Here is an 18,695-nt window from a genome sequence, read left to right on the forward strand (position 1 = left end):
TGCCATAACTGGATCCAGTGAGAATACAGTGCCACCCCTATTAGCTATGCCGGAACTAAATACAGTGAGAGTACAGTGCCAACTGAAATAACTGTTCCAGAAATTTATCCTGTGAGAATACAGTGCCACCCCTATTAGCTGTGCCAGAACTGGATGTAGTGAGAATACAGTGCCGCCCCCATTAGCTGTGCCAGAACTGGATCCAATGAGAAATGACTGCACCAAAACTGAATACAGAGAAAGTACATAGCCGCCCCAGGATTGGATCCAGTGAGAGTACAGCACTAGTACCCCAGGATTAAGTCCAGAGAGCGTTTAGCCCCAGGATTGGATCTAGTGAGCCCCTGCACAAAGGCACACATTTCCCCAGTAGGGAGGGCAGTTATGCCAGAGGCACGTGGGTCATACAGGGAATGGGGCTGTAGCCAAACACTGGCGCACGACTCACACACTCTGATCTCTTGTCAAATATAGGAAACAATGGAGGGATCCAGTTACAGGGGGGGGGGTTCTGTGAGGCGGATATTGTGGGATAAGTAAAGGGGATCACAGTGAACACTCAAGGGGGGGGAGATGGGCTGAACATTTGTTTCTATATGTTAATCCCACCCTTCTGTTCTGCTTGGCTTGTGCATGACAATACCCTGCTGTTCGGGCACGGGGCATAAATTGTGACACACTCCCAGCAGCTGTCCATGTACTCCTCACTTTGCTCGGGGGATTAGAGGGGAAGGTGTATGTCAGCACAAGTGTGTGCCTGCACCACGGATTCCTACTATCCAACGGGGGCTGGCTGCTCTGCACACCTCCTTCTGCAGGTAACATCCTCCAGCCTGCTCTCACAAACCATTACCGCACCACTCAGACTGCTGGAGGGACACAATTTCCTAGGACCCCAGTGCTCGGAGGGGCTTACAGAACATCTCAGGTCTCAGTGGATACTTCTTACTATTGGATTACAAGAGCTCAGTACTAGCACAGCTAAGGAGAGTTGGGCCCCATGATGCTACCTGTTGGGTTGGAGCAGCCCTATTGAGCTTAACCTGCTACTCATATTGGATAAGAGGTTCCTTTTATCACCTGTATTTGGGCTCTGTTGTCCCCTGCACATCTTGTGGCATTTGGTTCAATTGGATCTACGAGGGCCACAATAGAACCTTAAGGAGCCAAACTGCTGAACTGTTATTCCTTCAGTTGGGAACATACAGATCCTTTCATCAAATCCTTCTGGTTTGTGGCATAGGGAGATCAAGTGACACCCACAGGAGTTATATAAAGGAATTTGGAATCCCTTGTGGCCAATCTCTTGGCCACCCTAGAGCTCCGTATATTGGGCTGCCCAAGCCATGACTCTCCTGGAGATAACAGGGACCTGCTAAGGGGGTCAGGGACCTTGCTCTGCTCTACTGTCCCATGGGACCACTGACTTGTACCTACACCTCCCTGGATTATGTCTCATGAGGGGACCCAGGGCCACAGTCTCTACGGACTGGGGTAACATTTCCCTGGTACTGTTTCCTGACACTTCACTGGACAATCACTTGGTTCAATGCATGACTGGGCATGTGTGCTTACACCTGACTGATTTCACAGTACATTCCCCCAGCACAAACACAGTCTGGACCCTCTGTTGGGCACCATCCCTGCCAAGCAGAACTCGCTCCTTCTCAGGAATTTGGCTGCCTGCCTGTGAGAAGCCCCTACTTGTCAGGATTACTGCAACTGGGGAGTAAACAGCACTGAGCACTTGGAGGTAATTTTCATTATTGTCTACTTACAGTTCCCCCACTGCACTGCCCCATGCTCACAACTTACCCACTGCACTGCCTCATACTCACAACTTACCCACTGCACTGCCTCATGCTCACAACTTACCCACTGCACTGCATCATACTCACAACTTACCCACTACACTGCCTCATACTCACAACTTACCCACTACACTGCCTCATACTCACAACTTACCCACTGCACTGCCTCATACTCACAACTTACCCACTGCACTGCCTCATACTCACAACTTACCCACTGCACTGCCTCATACTCACAACTTACCCACTGCACTGCCTCATACTCACAACTTACCCACTACACTGCCTCATACTCACAACTTACCCACTGCATTGCTTCATGCTCACAACATACCCACTGCACTGCCTAATACTCACAACTTACCCACTGCACTGCCTCATACTCACAACTTACCCACTGCAATGCCTCATACTCACAACTTACCCATTGCACTGCCTCATGCTCACAACATACCCACTGCACTGCCTCATACTCACAACTTACCCACTGCACTGCCTCATACTCACAACTTACCCACTACACTGCCTCATACTCACAACTTACCCACTACACTGCCTCATACTCACAACTTACCCACTGCACTGCCTCATACTCACAACTTACCCACTGCACTGCCTCATACTCACAACTTACCCACTGCACTGCCTCATACTCACAACTTACCCACTACACTGCCTCATACCCACAACTTACCCACTGCACTGCCTCATACCCACAATTTACCTACCGCACTGACCCATACTCACAACTTATCCACTGAACTGCCTCATACCCACAACTTACCTACCGCACTGACCCATACCCACAACTTACCCACTGCACTGCCTCATACTCACAACTTACCCACTGCATTGCTTCATGCTCACAACATACCCACTGCACTGCCTAATACTCACAACTTACCCACTGCACTGCCTCATACTCACAACTTACCCACTGCAATGCCTCATACTCACAACTTACCCATTGCACTGCCTCATGCTCACAACATACCCACTGCACTGCCTCATACTCACAACTTACCCACTGCAATGCCTCATACTCACAACTTACCCATTGCACTGCCTCATGCACACAATTACCCACTGCACTGCTCCATGCCCACTGTCTCATGTCCACAACTTACAGGGTACTACATGCAACCTACCCACAAAGCTACAGCATTCTACTAGTACCCCTATTTACAATCTACAATCTACCTACTTGGCAGCATCTGCTAATTTCTAAATGACCCACTAGGCAGCACCCTGTTCTCCACTTGGCCATTGTAAAGCATCCAGCTAACAAGCTACACATTACACATGTTCCTACCCACAACTTGTCATTGCTGAATGTCCATACAAGTGTCATACATGTGCCAACACTGGCTGGAGACTCATCAGATTATTGGCTTGTGTATGGGGGTCATAAGAACAGCTTGCCAATCAGAATATGGTTTGTTGTGAGGATTGTGCCAGGCCATTGATTCGCTCCTCTCCTGATGGCTCTTATATAGGCCAATATTGAGGATACTGGCCCAGAAACCAGAGCACAGGATGAGCGCTATTTTGCCAACAACTTGGTTGGCATTATTGGGCAAAGAACCATTACTTTGGCAACCCTCGCAAACAAGGAGATATATAGTTGATTTTGCAACATCTTAGAAAGGGGGAAAAAGCTTAAAATAGCTCCCCCCTAATTTTTATTGAATGGGAATTGCCGAGAGCTGTGACTGCAGCTTTTCAAGACTGTGACGCCTGGCAGGACCCAGCACCCCAAGCACTTTGAAGGGAAAGTCCTTCCTGATACACCTGCCTATTAAATGACAGCAGCACACATGATACCAAGGCTATGGGTCCCGTCCTGGGTTATTATGGTGATCACATTCATCTACACTTGGTGCCAGTGCCTCACTCTATATAAATCTGTCTCACAGCAGCTCCGCCCGGAGTCTCTGCTTATTTGCTGCCCCCCATTTGGAACTTCTGACATTCTAGGGTCTCCCCAATCTGTGGCTGTCAGTGGTTATGTTTCCTATTGTGACAGAACCATTATAATCTGCTCCTCCTGCCTGGCACATGTCCCAATCTGTCTGGGCAATGCACACACCAGTAAATTATGCTTTTGCCCACACATTATTCAGGAAGACTCTTTTTATAAAGGGTTTGCCAGCACCCCCACTCTGGACTCATGCTTTGTGCTCCAGCCTTACTGACTGCAAGCTTCCTTATACAGCCTTTAATTGAAAGCTCTGTGGTACAGCCTCACTGACTGCAATCTCTGCACTACAGCCATAATGACTGCAAGCTCTGCGCTACAGCCATAACAATTTGCAACATCCATAACGATTGCTCTGCACAGTCTACAGCCTTCAATTGCAAGCTTTGCACTTCAGCCATAATGATCGCAAGCTCTATGTTACAGCCATACTGATTGCAAGCTCTGCACTAAAGCCATAACGATTGCAAGTTCTGCATTACAACCATAATCATTTGCAATCTCTGTGATACAACCTTGCTGATTGCAAGCCCTGCACTGCAGCCATAATCATTTGCAAGCTCTGAGCTACAGCCATATTGATTGCAAACACTACTCTACAGCCATAATGATTGCAAGCTCCACAGTACAGTTGTAATGATCACAAGCTCTGGCTACACATATAGCAAGCCTTACTGATTGCAAGCTACCGCTGCAGCCAAAATATACACATGATCGCCCTCCCTTATATCCCTAATAACATCTATAACAACATTATAAAAGTGATAAATAGGTTGGTAATATGCAGAAAAACTAGCAATTCTCTTGCCTGTCACAGCAGTGCCCTCTGATGGCAGCATAATATATTCCATCTCCAGACTTAAATTGTGACCTCTATAACATCCTCTTGTGGTGGCAACTGAATACTATTTTTTCCCCGGCTTTGAACTCTATAATCACCGGCCCTTCTAGTGGCAACACTGAAACACAGTAAGTACCAGCTGTATTATGTTCAGCTCCTTGTTCCTGTACTTGCTATTGGGTTGGCAGAGGAACAGCATAAAAAAAAGAAGGAATAGAAGGAAACAAATCAGACTCCAGTTTTCCTGCAAACGTCTGCATTGCTGTCAATGTGATATTCCCAACAGTTAACCAAAAGGGGGTTTAGCAGAAAGTTAATTTGGCAGAGTTGCCCTTAAAACCCCTTCAGTTTACATTGGTATAAGAGACACATGGTTGGCCCTTTCTTTTACTAATGCAGATCTGTCTCTGGTCTTGTGCCTGCAGGATACCCCTGAAGGGTGCCATGGTTGGGTATTTGGGCACAACCACAGGTTTTTCCTTATGAGAACACATTGGCCCTCTCGTTGCCACATCCCTTACTCACTATGGAATCTGCTACTTCTATTTGTGTCCTTGGCCACCTGTAACTCACTGGACACCTCCTGTGCCCCTCTATTGAAGGTGAGTCTGTGGAGCTTGGATAGCATGTGTGTAAGCTTTTTATGGGAGGTCAGTTGTGGTGCAGTGTATGTATGAGTGTTTGTGTGGGTGGGCAGAGGGTGCATGCTTGTGTAGGGTACAGGGAGTGCAGGGAGTCAGTGATTGCTCAGGTTGTGTGTATAGATCTGGTGCTGAGAGTTGGCCAGACACAGAGAGATGCAACTCTGAAGGAATAACTGTTTGTGCCTGAAATGGATAAGGGGCTGAATAGTGTGTAGGGAACATTGACTTGGTCTCAGTGGTTACTCCTGGAATGTATTTAGGGTTCTGGGGCCTGTGTTTTATACAGCAAACTGTTGCTTTCTCTGTCTACAGACTAGAGATCTCACTGCTTGTGCTGGGAATGTATAAAAAAATGAATTGCAGGAAAGCTGAGGGACTTTTTAAACTGGGAGTCAGGGGTGTGTCAAGGGACATATCAGTTGTTAGGGTTGCCACCTGTCCAGTTTATACCTGGATGGAAGGGATGTTTGGGTAAAAACTGTCTGCCTGGATTTCCAAATTAGGAAATCTGGACATGACATTGCAGTCAATGGCGATTGGTTGATCGACACACCATTGACTGCAATGTCCTGTCATCAGCCCACCCCTGATGTCACCCGCCCTGTTCCCGCCCGCAGTTAATTTAGAAAAAAGGTTGCAACCCGACCAGTTATTAGGGTTGCCACCTTTTTTGGAAAAAAATACCTGCCTTCCTGTATATTTAGATTTTTTTCCTAAAAATACTGGCCAGGTGGCAACCCTACCAGTTGTGCTGGGGGTTTTTATACAGTAGATTGGGATTAAGGGATGTAATAGAGTGCACACTGCGGGCAGGTCTGGACTGGGAGTCAAAATAGGCCCTGGCAATCCAATTCAGAGAGGCCCAATCAGCTCCTCACCAGCCCACTAAATAGTGACTTTCTATGGCAGCCCCTCTGGCATTTGCCAGAACCCACAGATTGGGAATGTATAGACTGGTAATTAGGGGTGTATATCACACAGTAAGGGATACAGAATGTGTATTTAACACAGTACATACCCACACTATCTCTCTCTCTCTGCCTACAGACTCTGCTGATCATGCTCTGCTGGCTCCGACTCCTGCTTCCCGTCATGTGTTTGCTCCTGTCTCTGCATCAGATTTCTGCACAAGGTATGATCAGCTCCAGCAGCCTGCGCACCATATACACTCCTACCCCACAACACAACCATATACCCACCTCTGCTCTGGAACCCCCTAATATAAGTGCCTGGTCCAGTCTGCTCTAGAACCTCTCCAACACAGCAGTCTGCTCACTCTTAAAGTTGTTCTGCAGTCACATACTCCTTTCCTCATCCAACAAATCCATCCCAACATGTCACAGGCCACTAATCAGGAGGAAAAATCCTAGCTTCCGAACTGTTATTTGGTTGGCACGGTTACTGACAGACAGAATTTTAATTCTGTCTGTCAGTTTAAATAAAAACCAATTGGTGAGTTGCTTAAAGAAAAACTTTACCCCCAAAATTAATACTTAAGCAACACATAGTTTATATCATATTAAGCGGCATATTAAAGAATTTTACCAAACTGGAATATATATTTAAGTAAATATTGCCCTTTTACATCTCTTGCCTTGAAACACCATTTAGTGATGGTCTGTGTGCTGTGTCAGAGATCACCTGACCAGAAATACTGCAGCTCTAACTGTAACAGTGTGGAAGCAAAAGACACAACTCTGTCTGTTAATTGGCTCATGTGACCTAACATGTCTGGTTTGTTTGTGTGCACTGTGAATCATACAATCCCAGTGGCCCTTATTTTTTAAAATGGCAGTTTTCTATTTAGGATTACCCAATAGCACATACTACTAAAAATGTATATTGTTATGAAAATAGTTTTTTTACATGAAGCAGGGTTTTACATATGAGCTTTTTTATGCAATATCTTTTTATAGAGATCTACATTGTTCAGGGGGTATAGTTTTCCTTTAACTGAGTTTCTTGCCTGACATGCCTAAGGGCAGAGACACGTGCTGCAATTCGGAGAGATTAGTCACCCGGCGACAAATCTCCTTTTCTTCGGGGCGACTAATCTCCCCGAACTGCCTTCCCCTGCCTTCCCGCTGGCTAAAATGTAAATTGCAGATGGAATGGCACTCGGAGCACTTCATTTTCCGAAGTCGCCCGAAGTTTCCTTGTGAGGCAGCATGTGTCTCTGCCTTAAAGGGTAATTTAAATGTGAGTTTCCCTTTTATATTCAGTCAAACACTAGTGGCGAGTGTCTCTTTTATTTGGAAGAAGTCATGTGACTGTAACGGGAATGTTTTCTTGCAGCCGATGAGTGCAGTGAGCGCTGTGATCTCTATCACGGACACTGTGACGAGGACGGAGTGTGCAGGTAGGTGCAAAGACCCATCTTTATAGTGCATGGGATCCCTAGTCACTGAACTCAAAGGGGCCCCACATAGTGACAGTTAAGTTGACATTGCTGCTTGATAAATACATGGTAACATAGTAAGTTGGGTTAAAAAAAAAGACACACGTCCATCAAGTTCGACCATAAACTCTATTTTAACCTGCCTAATTGCTATTTGATCCAGAGGAAGGCAAAGAAACCCATCTGAAGCCTCTCCAATTTGCCTCAGAGGGGGAAAATATTCCTTAATCACTCCAAAACGGCAATGGGACCAGTCCCTGGATCAGCTTGTACTATGAGCTATCTCCCATATCCCTGTATTCCCTCACTTGCTAAACACCATCCAACCCCTTCTTATACCTATCTAATGTATCAGCCTGTACCACTGATTCAGGGAGACAATTCCACATCTTCACAACTCTCACTGTAACAAACCCTTCTGAATATTAATGCGAAATATTTGGACCCACTACATTTTGTTCTAGCCCTCACCACCCTTGTCTCCTTCCCATTAGGATGGTCCATATTATCTCCCAAAAGATTTGAGTTCTGGCATCAAATGGTTCTTTGGGGATTATAAGATGCAACCTAACTCCATGTCTCGTCCTTCCCTAAACTTGGACTTCCTGTACCAGTCCCATCAGATACTCGTGGGTAACGTTCTGTTCTTGCTCTGCAGGTGCGACCCTGGCTGGGACGGTAAGTTTTGTGAGGACTGTGTGAGGATGCCAGGCTGTGTCCATGGATCATGTCATCAACCTTGGCAATGTATGTGCCACAACGGCTGGGCTGGCAAGTTCTGTGATAAAGGTTGGTCCAATTTATTGCCGCTCACTTTAATACCCAATCACGTTAGCAACCGCCACGCCAAAACTGCCCAAGCACCCCCCCCAAGCACCCAATCATACACCCACTGTCACAATGAAACCTTGTCCCACTTGGACTAGGCCCATTTAAGGGGTTTAAATTAAATTACCTTTTAGTATGATGTAGAGAGTGATATTCTGAGACAATCTGCAATTGGTTTTTGAGTTATTTAGCTTTTTATTCAGCAGCTTTCCAGTTTGCAATTTCAGTAGTCTGGTTTCCAGGCTCCAAATTAAACTAACAACCATGCATGGATTGAAAAGGACTCAAGTATGATTAGGAGAGGGCCTGAAAAGAAGAAATAGTAATTACAAGTAGCAATAACAATTAGAGATGTCGCGAACTGTTCGCCGGCGAACTTGTTCGCGCGAACATCGGGTGTTCGCGCTCGCCGGAAGTTCGCGAACGTCGCGCGACGTTCGCCATTTTGGGTTCGCCATTGTTGGCGCTTTTTTTTGCCCTCTCACCCCAGACCAGCAGGTACATGGCAGCCAATCAGGAAGCTCTCCCCTGGACCACTCCCCTTCCCTATAAAAACCGAAGCCCTGCAGCGTTTTTTCACTCTGCCTGTGTGTGCTGAAGAGATAGTGTAGGGAGAGAGCTGCTGCCTGTTAGTGATTTCAGGGACAGTTGAAAGTTTGCTGGCTAGTAATCGTTTTGATACTGCTCTGTTATTGGAGGGACAGAAGTCTGCAGGGGTTTGAGGGACATTTTAGCTTAGGTAGCTTTGCTGGCTAGTAATCTACCTTCTACTGCAGTGCTCTGTATGTAGCTGCAGTGGGCAGCTGTCCTGCTTCTGATCTCATCTGCTGACTGCTGCAATAACAGTAGTCCTTGTAAGGACTGCTTTTATTTATTTTTTTGTTGTTTTACTACTACTACTACTACTACTACTATAAGAGCCCAGTGCTATTAGTCTAGCAGTGTTGGGGAGTGGGACTGGTGTGCTAATCTGCTGCTCCTAGTAGTTCAGCAGCACCAACTTTAATTTTTTTTTTTTAATATTCATTTTTTTTTTATTTTACTTTTTTTTATTTTACTACCGCTGTAGTAGTGTATAAGTTGACCTTTTAGGCATTATTTGCCCTGTAGGCATTATTTGCACACTGTTTTCTTCAACCCGCCATCGAGCTGTGTGACCTTGTTCCCATTCTGTCTAAATATCCATAATATTACCGTCTCCAGAAAAAACACCGGAGTCACTTTTTTCAAGCAGCATTCATATATTTTACGTAATCCGTATCCACCGCTGTAGTAGTGTATACGTTGGCCTTGTAGGCATTATTTGCACACTGTTTTCTTCAACCCGCCATCGAGCTGTGTGACCTTGTTCCCATTCTGTCTAAATATCCATAATATTACCGTCTCCAGAAAAAACACCGGAGTCACTTTTTTCAAGCAGCATTCATATATTTTACGTAATCCGTATCCACCGCTGTAGTAGTGTATACGTTGGCCTTGTAGGCATTATTTGCACACTGTTTTCTTCAACCCGCCATCGAGCTGTGTGACCTTGTTCCCATTCTGTCTAAATATCCATAATATTACCGTCTCCAGAAAAAACACCGGAGTCACTTTTTTCAAGCAGCCATAATATATTTTACGTAATCCGTATCCACCGCTGTAGTAGTGTATACGTTGGCCTTGTAGGCATTATTTGCACACTGTTTTCTTCAACCCGCCATCGAGCTGTGTGACCTTGTTCCCATTCTGTCTAAATATCCATAATATTACCGTCTCCAGAAAAAACACCGGAGTCACTTTTTTCAAGCAGCCATAATATATTTTACGTAATCCGTATCCACCGCTGTAGTAGTGTATACGTTGACCTTGTAGGCATTGTTTGCCCAGTTTTTTTGGCCACAGCCACTGAAGCACAGAGGCCAGAAAAAATATGCCATATAAATGCTGAAAATAGTCATTTTTTGCCATACGTTGACTCAACGTATATGGCAAAAAATGACTATTTTCAGCATTTATGTGGCATATTTTTTCTGGCAACTGTGCTTCAGTGGCTGCAACCAAAAAAACTGGGCAAACAATGTCTACAAGGTCAACGTATGGCGAAAAATTACTATTTTCAGCATTTATATGGCATATTTTTTCTGGCAACTGTGCTTCAGTGGCTGCGTCCAAAAAAACTGGGCAAACAATGTCTACAAGGTCAACGTATGGCGAAAAATGACTATTTTCAGCATTTATATGGCATATTTTTTCTGGCAACTGTGCTTCAGTGGCTGCGTCCAAAAAAACTGGGCAAACAATGCCTACAAGGTCAACGTATGGCAGTTGTTTAAAGAGAACAGTAGATTACTAGCCAGCAAAGCTACCTAAGCTAAAATGTCCCTCAAATCCCTGCAGACTTCTGTCCCTCCAATACAGAGCAGTATCAAGCAGATTACTAGCCAGCAAACTTACTATCATCTGTCCCTGAAATCACTAACAGCTCTCCCCCTACACTATCTCTTCCAAGCACACACAGGCAGATTTTTCAGATACATTTTTGCCCTTGATCCCCCTCTGGCATGCCACTGTCCAGGTCGTTGCACCCTTTAAACAACTTTAAAATCATTTTTCTGGCCAGAAATGTCTTTTCTAGATGTTAAAGTTCGCCTTCCCATTGAAGTCTATGGGGTTCGCGAACCGTTCGCGAACCGCTCGCATTTTTGCGCAAGTTCGCGAATATGTTCGCAAACTTTTTTTCCGACGTTCGCTACATCCCTAATAACAATCTATAGCTTTACAAAGCATTTGTTTTTTGATGTGAAGTCCAATTGAAAAGTTGCTTAGAATTAGCCATTCTACAACATACTAAGGCTGTTATGTAATAAAGGGCACTAAATGTGCACAGGAGCAGTAACCCATAGCAACTAGCAGCAGGTACCATATTCTGGTAACCTGTTAAAAAGCAAACATCTTCTTGGTTGCTATGGGTTACCGCTCCTGAGCAAGCTTAGCGCCTTTTACTACAATTGGGGGTTTAAGTTAATTTAAAGGCAAACCACCCTTTTAAGAATCTCAGATCATGTAAAGGTTTGGGGGACTAGGACCCAAGAGAAAGAGCTGGTGTAGGGTTGCCACCTGTCAAGATTTCACCCAGTCAGTCCGGTTTTTGAAAGGGCTGCCTGGGTGAAAAGTTCTTGTTCGAATTTCTAAATTAGGAAATCCGGACAGGACATTGAAGTGAATGACATGGGATCAGCCAATCAATGATCACCACTTCATCAGTCCCGCCCTTGACATCACACTCCCTCGCCCCTGGTGGCTTCCCACCCTGCCCACCGTCACCGGCCCTCACCCCTACGTCGCCAGTCCACCTCCTGCCCATTTTTTGGGGGAAAAAAAGGTGGCAACCCTAAGCTGTTGCCAGAGCTATACTGACTTCATGCAGTGGCGGAACTACCGGGGGAGCAGGGGGTGCGAGCGGGCCAGGGCCCCCCCGGCAGTCCGTGTGCCACTAACAAATGCGGCCAAATGCGGCCGTATGGAGGGGGCGGGGCTGGCTGTGCGTCACGCACCAGGGCCCGCCCCCCTCTAGGATCACTACTGACTTCATGTCTTTGTAGGTACAGGATTTGAGCGCTGTATTCACTTACCCTGGGGGCGGTTGCTCTTTGGCCTTATACAAATGGGCCCAAGTTAGATCCATTGTGTGTTTATATTCTTGGCCAAGAAAAATTTCTGCACAATTTCTGTTGGCTCTTCCATTGAAGACACCCAAGTGTAATGCAGTCTGCCGTGGTTCATTTGTTTGGAGTTTAATATAGTGACCTTTAAATGTACAGTAAAAAAAAAGGGTAATTAATTCCTAGCAAGACACTCCTGTTGCCCCTTGTTGCTTATCATCCTTTCTCGGCTGCAGTTCAGGCAGAATTAGTCCTAGTGTGGGAGGCAATGCAGCTGCAGACGCAGTAGTAAATAATTGGCATGCATGTACTTGTTAGTTGCTCTTTAATATAACGGGTGATATTTGAACTACAGTCTTTACTCTTAAAGACATAATTGTTTTTTTTTTTCACTAGAACTCATTAAAGGCAGTTGAGACTTGCTAGCAGCTGGAATATCTTGGTATTTCCGCCCTCCCCCATACAATATTGAACCAGGTGCTCAGGATACAATGAGGGAAGGAATATTCCCAATGCCAGGCAGCTGCACGTTTCTTCTTCTCCTATTAATCCCTTAATGACTTCCCTTCATGACTTCAACCCGCAGGATCCCACTTATCTCTATAAACTCGGGGCAGAGTAAAGCTTTATCCTGTCACCCTACTCTCTACTCTCATTGGGTTTTAGCCCTTGGCATTATTTTGACTGCTCAGTAAGAGACAGTCTTCAACCTACAGCAGAGACAGGGGATACGTAGGCTACTCATGTACGGGGGAAAAGCAGTCTGTAGGTGCAGTGGCAGACAGGGAAATAATTTAGCAAATGGAAGTTAAAGGGGTTGTTCACCTTTGAGTTAACTTTAAAGGGCATGTAAAGGCAAAAAAATAAAATCACATTTTTACTTTCTTTAATGAAAAAGAAACCTATCTCCAATATACTTTAATTAAAAAATGTGTACCGTTTTTATAAGAAACCTGACTGTATGCAGTGAAATTCTCCCTTCATTTACTGCTGTGGATAGGAATTGTCAGACGGTCCCTAACTGCTCTGCAGGGAAACAATCATACTTATGAACAGCAGGGGGAGCCCCCGCCTTACTTCCCAGCCATGCAGAACTCAAGCAGCTTTGTTTATGACGATCCCTAAGCAGCCCAGACCACACTGAGCATGTGCACAGTCTTGGTCTTGCAAAGATGTATAACAAAGTTACAAGATGGTGACCCCTTGTGGCCAACTTTGAAAGCATAAATTATTTGTTTGATTAGGCTTGTGGTGCAGTAAGTTCATGTTTATGTTTAGTATACAAAATATAGCATTTCTAGCATTATTCTCTTTTAGACTTTACATGCCCTTTAAGTATGATGTAGCAAGTGATTTCTAAGAAAATTTGCAATTGGTTTTCATTTTTCAATATTTGTGGTTTTTGAGTTATATTTAGCAGCTCTCCAGTTCGCAATTTCAGCAACCGGGTTGCTAGAATCCAGATTACCCTAGCAACCATGGATTATTTTTAATAAGGGGCTGGAATATGTATAGGAAAGGGGCTGGAATATGAATAGGAAAGGGGCTGGAATATTAATAGAAGAGGGCCTGAATAGTAAGATGAGTAATAAAAAATAGCAGGAACATTAAATTTGTAGCCTTGCAGAGCATTTGTTTTTTTAGATGAGGTCAGTTACCCCCATTTGAAAGCTGTATAGAGAAAAAGGCAAATAATTAAAATACATTTATAAAAAAATATTTAATGAAGACCAATTGAGAAGTTGCTTAGAACTGGCTGTTCCATAACATACTAAAGTTTAATTCAACGGTGAACCACCTCTTTAAAGACGCAAGTGGGTGTCTGGACTCTTATGGGGGCAGCTTTACTATCTGGGAGCTTCGAGATCACATTACAAACCCAAATAACTCTATATACCTAAAGATATACATTTCTACTCTTCCCCGCAGACCTGTACATGTGCAATCACTCCAATCCCTGCCAGAACAAGGGTGAGTGCATCATCGACTCTGATGGAGAATTCTCCTGTACCTGCTCAGAGTCTTTCTACGGGAGGACGTGTGAGTTGAAGAGGGGGCCATGTGAAAAAGCAAGGTGAGAGTGGGGTGCAAGAAATTAGGGGGTTCAAAAAAAGGGACACGGCTAGAGGCTGGACGAAGCAGTAAGGGGGTGCTTTATGTCAGGCAATGGGCAGACTTATAGAGCATGGTCTGAACAAGCATGAATATCTATGGGATACAATCAAGGCAGCCATCAGGGGGGGACAGGGGGCCCCGAGGGTAAGGGGGGCCCGGCCATGCCACACTTGATTAGCCGGGCCCCCCATCTTTCTGAGAGCTGCTGACTTTGGGAAGGCATGGACGTTTAAGGGGCCCTGGCCATCAATGTGGGGGGGGGGCCTGGCCACCAATTTTGGCCACCAATTTTTTTTTCTCATGTGGGGTCCTAGCCACCAATATTTTTTAATGGGGGGGGGCCTGGCCACAAATGTTTTTTTATGGGGGCCATGACCACCAATATCTTTTTATTTTTTATTAACATCTGGGAACCCTAGCCACCAATATTTTTTTTATTTTACTGTGTGGGTGGGGAGGGCGGACCTGTAGGTGGGGCTTGTGGTAGGCGCAGCCCTGGGGGCCCAGGAAATTTTGTCGTATGGGGCCCTGCGATTTCTGATGGCGGTCCTGGATACAATATATGCAATAAGGTGGGATGTTTTTTTTATTAATATCAATGTTTCAGATTTCCATGCCTGAATGGTGGAACTTGCCATGACGATGGTGGATTTGCAGACACATTTAGCTGCCACTGCCTGGCTGGATACACTGGAGAGCTTTGCCAGACTGATGTGGACGACTGCCTAATGCGACCGTGTGCCAATGGAGCGACGTGTCATGATGGAATTAATCGCTTCTCTTGTGAGTGCCCCTCTGGCTTCCAGGGACGCTTCTGTACAGTTAACATTGATGACTGTGCAGGGCACCCGTGCCATAATAATGGACGATGCTATGACCGTGTGGGGGACTATGAATGTTATTGCCCAGAGGGATTCATGGGAAAATCCTGTGAGATTCCCATCCCCAAACCTACATGGGACTATGACCTAAGGTCATCAACTAAAGAAGATGAAAGTATACATGAACATGGCAGGGTCACTCGTCCACCGCTAGTGAGGACTTTGGACACCAGCAGACAGACCCAGGGCACAATCGCAGTGAAGGAAGTGGTCACCCAGGTGGAGAAAAGTTTGACGAAACTGCAGCTGGTACTTGTGATAGTCTTTGGCACTATAACTGGCATTGCCATGCTCTTCACCATAACCATAGTCCTAGTGTATAGGAACAGAAGCACCAGACAGGTTACCCATCATGGCTACAATTTATCCAGGGCAAAGACACAATATCAGGAATGCCAAGATACATCCCCTGACCATCGTAAAACCACAGAGTTGTGATGCTAGGAAAGGGGGAAAAATAAATAAAATGGGCTAAAGTGACCAACAATATATGTGGATACTGGGAAAATCTTAAAGGGTAGGTCCAGTTGGGCAGAATCTTGGTCTTAGTTGCATTAGACCCAATAGGAACCTCCTCGGGTGAATCCAATCACCCTCCCAAGTACAGAGCTCTGATTCTCTATATTTCCTGCTCTTGGACTGCTCTCTTTCTCATCATCAGGGAAGGTAAGTCAATACAATCCCCCCCTCAGGTCTTTCCCAGATACAGAACTCTGATTCTCTATACTTGCTGCTCCTGGGCTGCTCTCCTTCCAATGGTCAGACAGTGTAAGTCAATCCAATCACCACTCTGTCTTACTACACCTAGTGAAGGCTGCATGCCATTGTGAAATGATCGCTGAAGTCAATTAGAAATATAAAATAACCCCTCTCCTGCCATATTTACAATTATGACCCAAATTCACCATATACTAAACTAAACTGAATTAAGGGATCCACCGAATCCACTATCGGTCGCAAAAGATTTGGCCGATAACCAAACAAATTTGAATTTGCATATGCAAATAGGTGTTGGGAAGGGGAAAAAGTCACACAATTTCCCTCCATGTCCTAATTTGCATATACAAATTAGGATTCGGTTTGGCCGAGCAGAAGGATTCGGCTGAATCCGAATCCTGCTGAATCCAGGATTCGGTGCATCCCTAAACTGAATAGACGATTACAAGTGTCCAGGTATAGCTAAAATCCAACCCAAATTGATTGGCTTATGGCAAATTTGAACATAGTTCTGTAATGTGCATCACAGGTGGTGCCAAATCTACAGATGTCAAGAAGTGGTTTTGGTGCATGTTATAATGCAGTTTATAGTGTAACTTCGGGCATTAGGTTATCCAGGCGTACTGTTGACTGTGTTTTGGCACACTTGCAGGAATATTTATTAAAGGTTGGATGTAGTGGTTTTTAAAAAGTTTGAATGAAAAAAGGCGCTTAATACAAATACCTTGAAAACCTCGAGGGATTCAAGTTTTTAGGACAATTTCAAGTGGAGAAAAAAAAACCTGAAAACCTTAAAGTCCAAATTGATTTAAAACGGTCCAATAGGATCAGCGCAGCTCCCATTGACTTCTATAGTGGCTTGACAACTTTTTCTTGGCTAATTTTTGCATTATAGGTTTTCATGGTTTATATAATAAATTTCACCTTTTTTTCGAGTTTTTTTTTTTAAATACAACAAAACCACAAATGTTTTGAGATTCGTGTAAAAAATTGCAATGCGATTGTTAGTAAATGGGCCCCTTGGTGTTGCAAGAAGGGACACTTCAATTAAGCGATGTCGATGAGCGAAAGGTTGAATGGTTATTGAGGGTCCATTCCGCATAATGTAGGCCCTTCCCCAATACCCTGATGTGTCAGAGGGTGGACATGACACCATTTTGGCTGACAAGTTTTTAAATAGTAATAGTTGTATCTAGAAAATGCTCATATGAAGTCTGTATATGTACTGAATGTCCCTGAAGAAGTTGATGAAATACATTGGGATTTCAACCTGCTTTTGGATCCTCGAAATAGACAATTTGTTTCAGCACAGATTAATTTGGTGGATTCAGGTGCCAGGGAAAGTGTGTAGCTAAGAAGCAGAACATACAAAAATCAGTGTCGGACTGGCCCACAGGGATACCAGGAAAACTCCCGGGGGGCCCAGGTGTCAGTGGTCCCTCCTGCTTCTAATCATTTGGCCTATTTCATGGTCATTCCCTGTTTCTTTAAGAGGCTTAATAATGGAAGAATAGAGTATAGTATGTAGAGATAAATGAATAGGAGAGTGAGGAGAGGAGGAATAATAGTTGGGAAAGTGGGCCCACGGTCTAAGGTTTTCTGGTGGGCCCCTGGCATCCCAGTCCGACACTGACAAAATTCAGAAAATAACGGGGAGACTGGATTTATTTATCCTCCCTAACCAGGAAAAAAAAAGTAGCGAGAATTGTAGAGCTGCACCTGGGTAAGTTCTAGGGGCAGAAATTACATTCACAACCTTTTCTGGTCATGGGAAAGAGAGCAGACCAGTAGAAGGAAGTAAAGTAAACGAGAGCTTTGTATATGGGTAAATAATGGGGAGACTGGATTCATTTACCTTTCCTGGCCATGGGTAAGAGAGAAGTCTTGGAGCAGGAAGTGGAGAGAACAGGAGCTTCTTGTATCTAGATATCTAGAGATAGTATTCACTTTCTCAGGTGTAGTTTCCAGGTGGAGCTTAAGCAAGACAAGCCATGTTTTATGCTAGATGGTTATTCCCATCAAGACCCCACCACAGGGTACATTTCCTATGGGAAGACAAGGAGAGGACGGATGTAGGTGTGGGATCTCTGACGATACACTGTGATGTACACTTGTAATAGCGATGCACTACTGAGGCCAAAATCACTGAAAATGATTGGTCTCACCTCCTATGAGCCGAGGATCGGGAGAACTTCTTGTGACTGCAAATGTAATAGAGACATTTTTATACTCTGTCCTGCCCCCAACTCTAGCAGTGGAAAGGGTGAGGGCTGTCCCTGTTGACTGAAGAAAAACATCCATCATGACCACACGCCATGGCTGGAATCTTTTGTAAAATGAGAGACTGTTTTTCTATTATATCTCATGTGCATTGAGGAGTATATCATTCAACTGCCTAAGCCGTTACTCAGCATGCACAGTGGCATAAAGCTGGGCAGCCAATTGCAAAAGGACGTTACATCAGAATGCAAAAAGTACAACTGATTTCATATGAAGCCTGTTTGTGAACTCATCGTGTTTTTATACATAGAAGCCTCCACACATGCTTAAATTCACACATGTATCAGTGCATAGCTCACTCTATGAACAGGACATTTCCTTACTAAATATTTGTATTTATACATAGAGGAGGAAGCTGCCATATTGTTTTCCTCAAAGACACCCTGTCATGTTGTCTTGCAACTCCCATAGGAATTAACTTTTTTTTTAAATTAAAAATTATTTTTAACCAATACATCATGTACATCCTGGCATGATTATGTGTACCTACAATGTATTTATTTCTACACCCTGTGTGGAGTGTGCCCTCTATTGCTTAAAGGATAAGTAAACCTTTAA

The 18,695-nt window shown here is 44.5% G+C and overlaps 1 protein-coding gene across 2 annotated transcripts; it reads left to right on the forward strand.

The window, feature by feature from the left end:
* The first annotated feature begins 492 nt into the window (after positions 1 to 492).
* Positions 493 to 17,354, forward strand: dlk2.S (delta-like 2 homolog S homeolog). 2 transcript variants are annotated; one of them, XM_018264885.2, is made up of 7 exons: positions 494 to 1,753; positions 5,056 to 5,232; positions 6,322 to 6,406; positions 7,570 to 7,633; positions 8,331 to 8,461; positions 14,074 to 14,218; positions 14,867 to 17,354. In XM_018264885.2, exons 2-7 carry the CDS (start codon positions 5,113 to 5,115, stop codon positions 15,576 to 15,578), a joined length of 1,257 nt encoding a protein of 418 aa, XP_018120374.1. In that variant the 5' UTR covers positions 494 to 1,753; positions 5,056 to 5,112; the 3' UTR covers positions 15,579 to 17,354. The 2 variants fall into 2 exon arrangements, with proteins under 2 accessions (XP_018120375.1, XP_018120374.1); XM_018264886.2 differs by lacking the exon at positions 5,056 to 5,232 and having other exon boundaries at positions 493 to 1,753.
* Positions 17,355 to 18,695: the final 1,341 nt, after the last annotated feature.

This window comes from Xenopus laevis, chromosome 5S (genome assembly GCF_017654675.1).
Source record: "Xenopus laevis strain J_2021 chromosome 5S, Xenopus_laevis_v10.1, whole genome shotgun sequence".
Classification (NCBI taxonomy): domain Eukaryota; kingdom Metazoa; phylum Chordata; class Amphibia; order Anura; family Pipidae; genus Xenopus; species Xenopus laevis.

Bases quoted from the DNA above. Each gene is read 5' to 3' on its own strand.
- dlk2.S (XM_018264885.2), top strand. From the start codon at position 5,113: ATGAGAACACATTGGCCCTCTCGTTGCCACATCCCTTACTCACTATGG. The intron at 5,233-6,321 runs GTGAGTCTGTGG...CTCTGCCTACAG, and splicing joins CCTGTGCCCCTCTATTGAAG to ACTCTGCTGATCATGCTCTG. The intron at 6,407-7,569 runs GTATGATCAGCT...GTTTTCTTGCAG, and splicing joins GCATCAGATTTCTGCACAAG to CCGATGAGTGCAGTGAGCGC.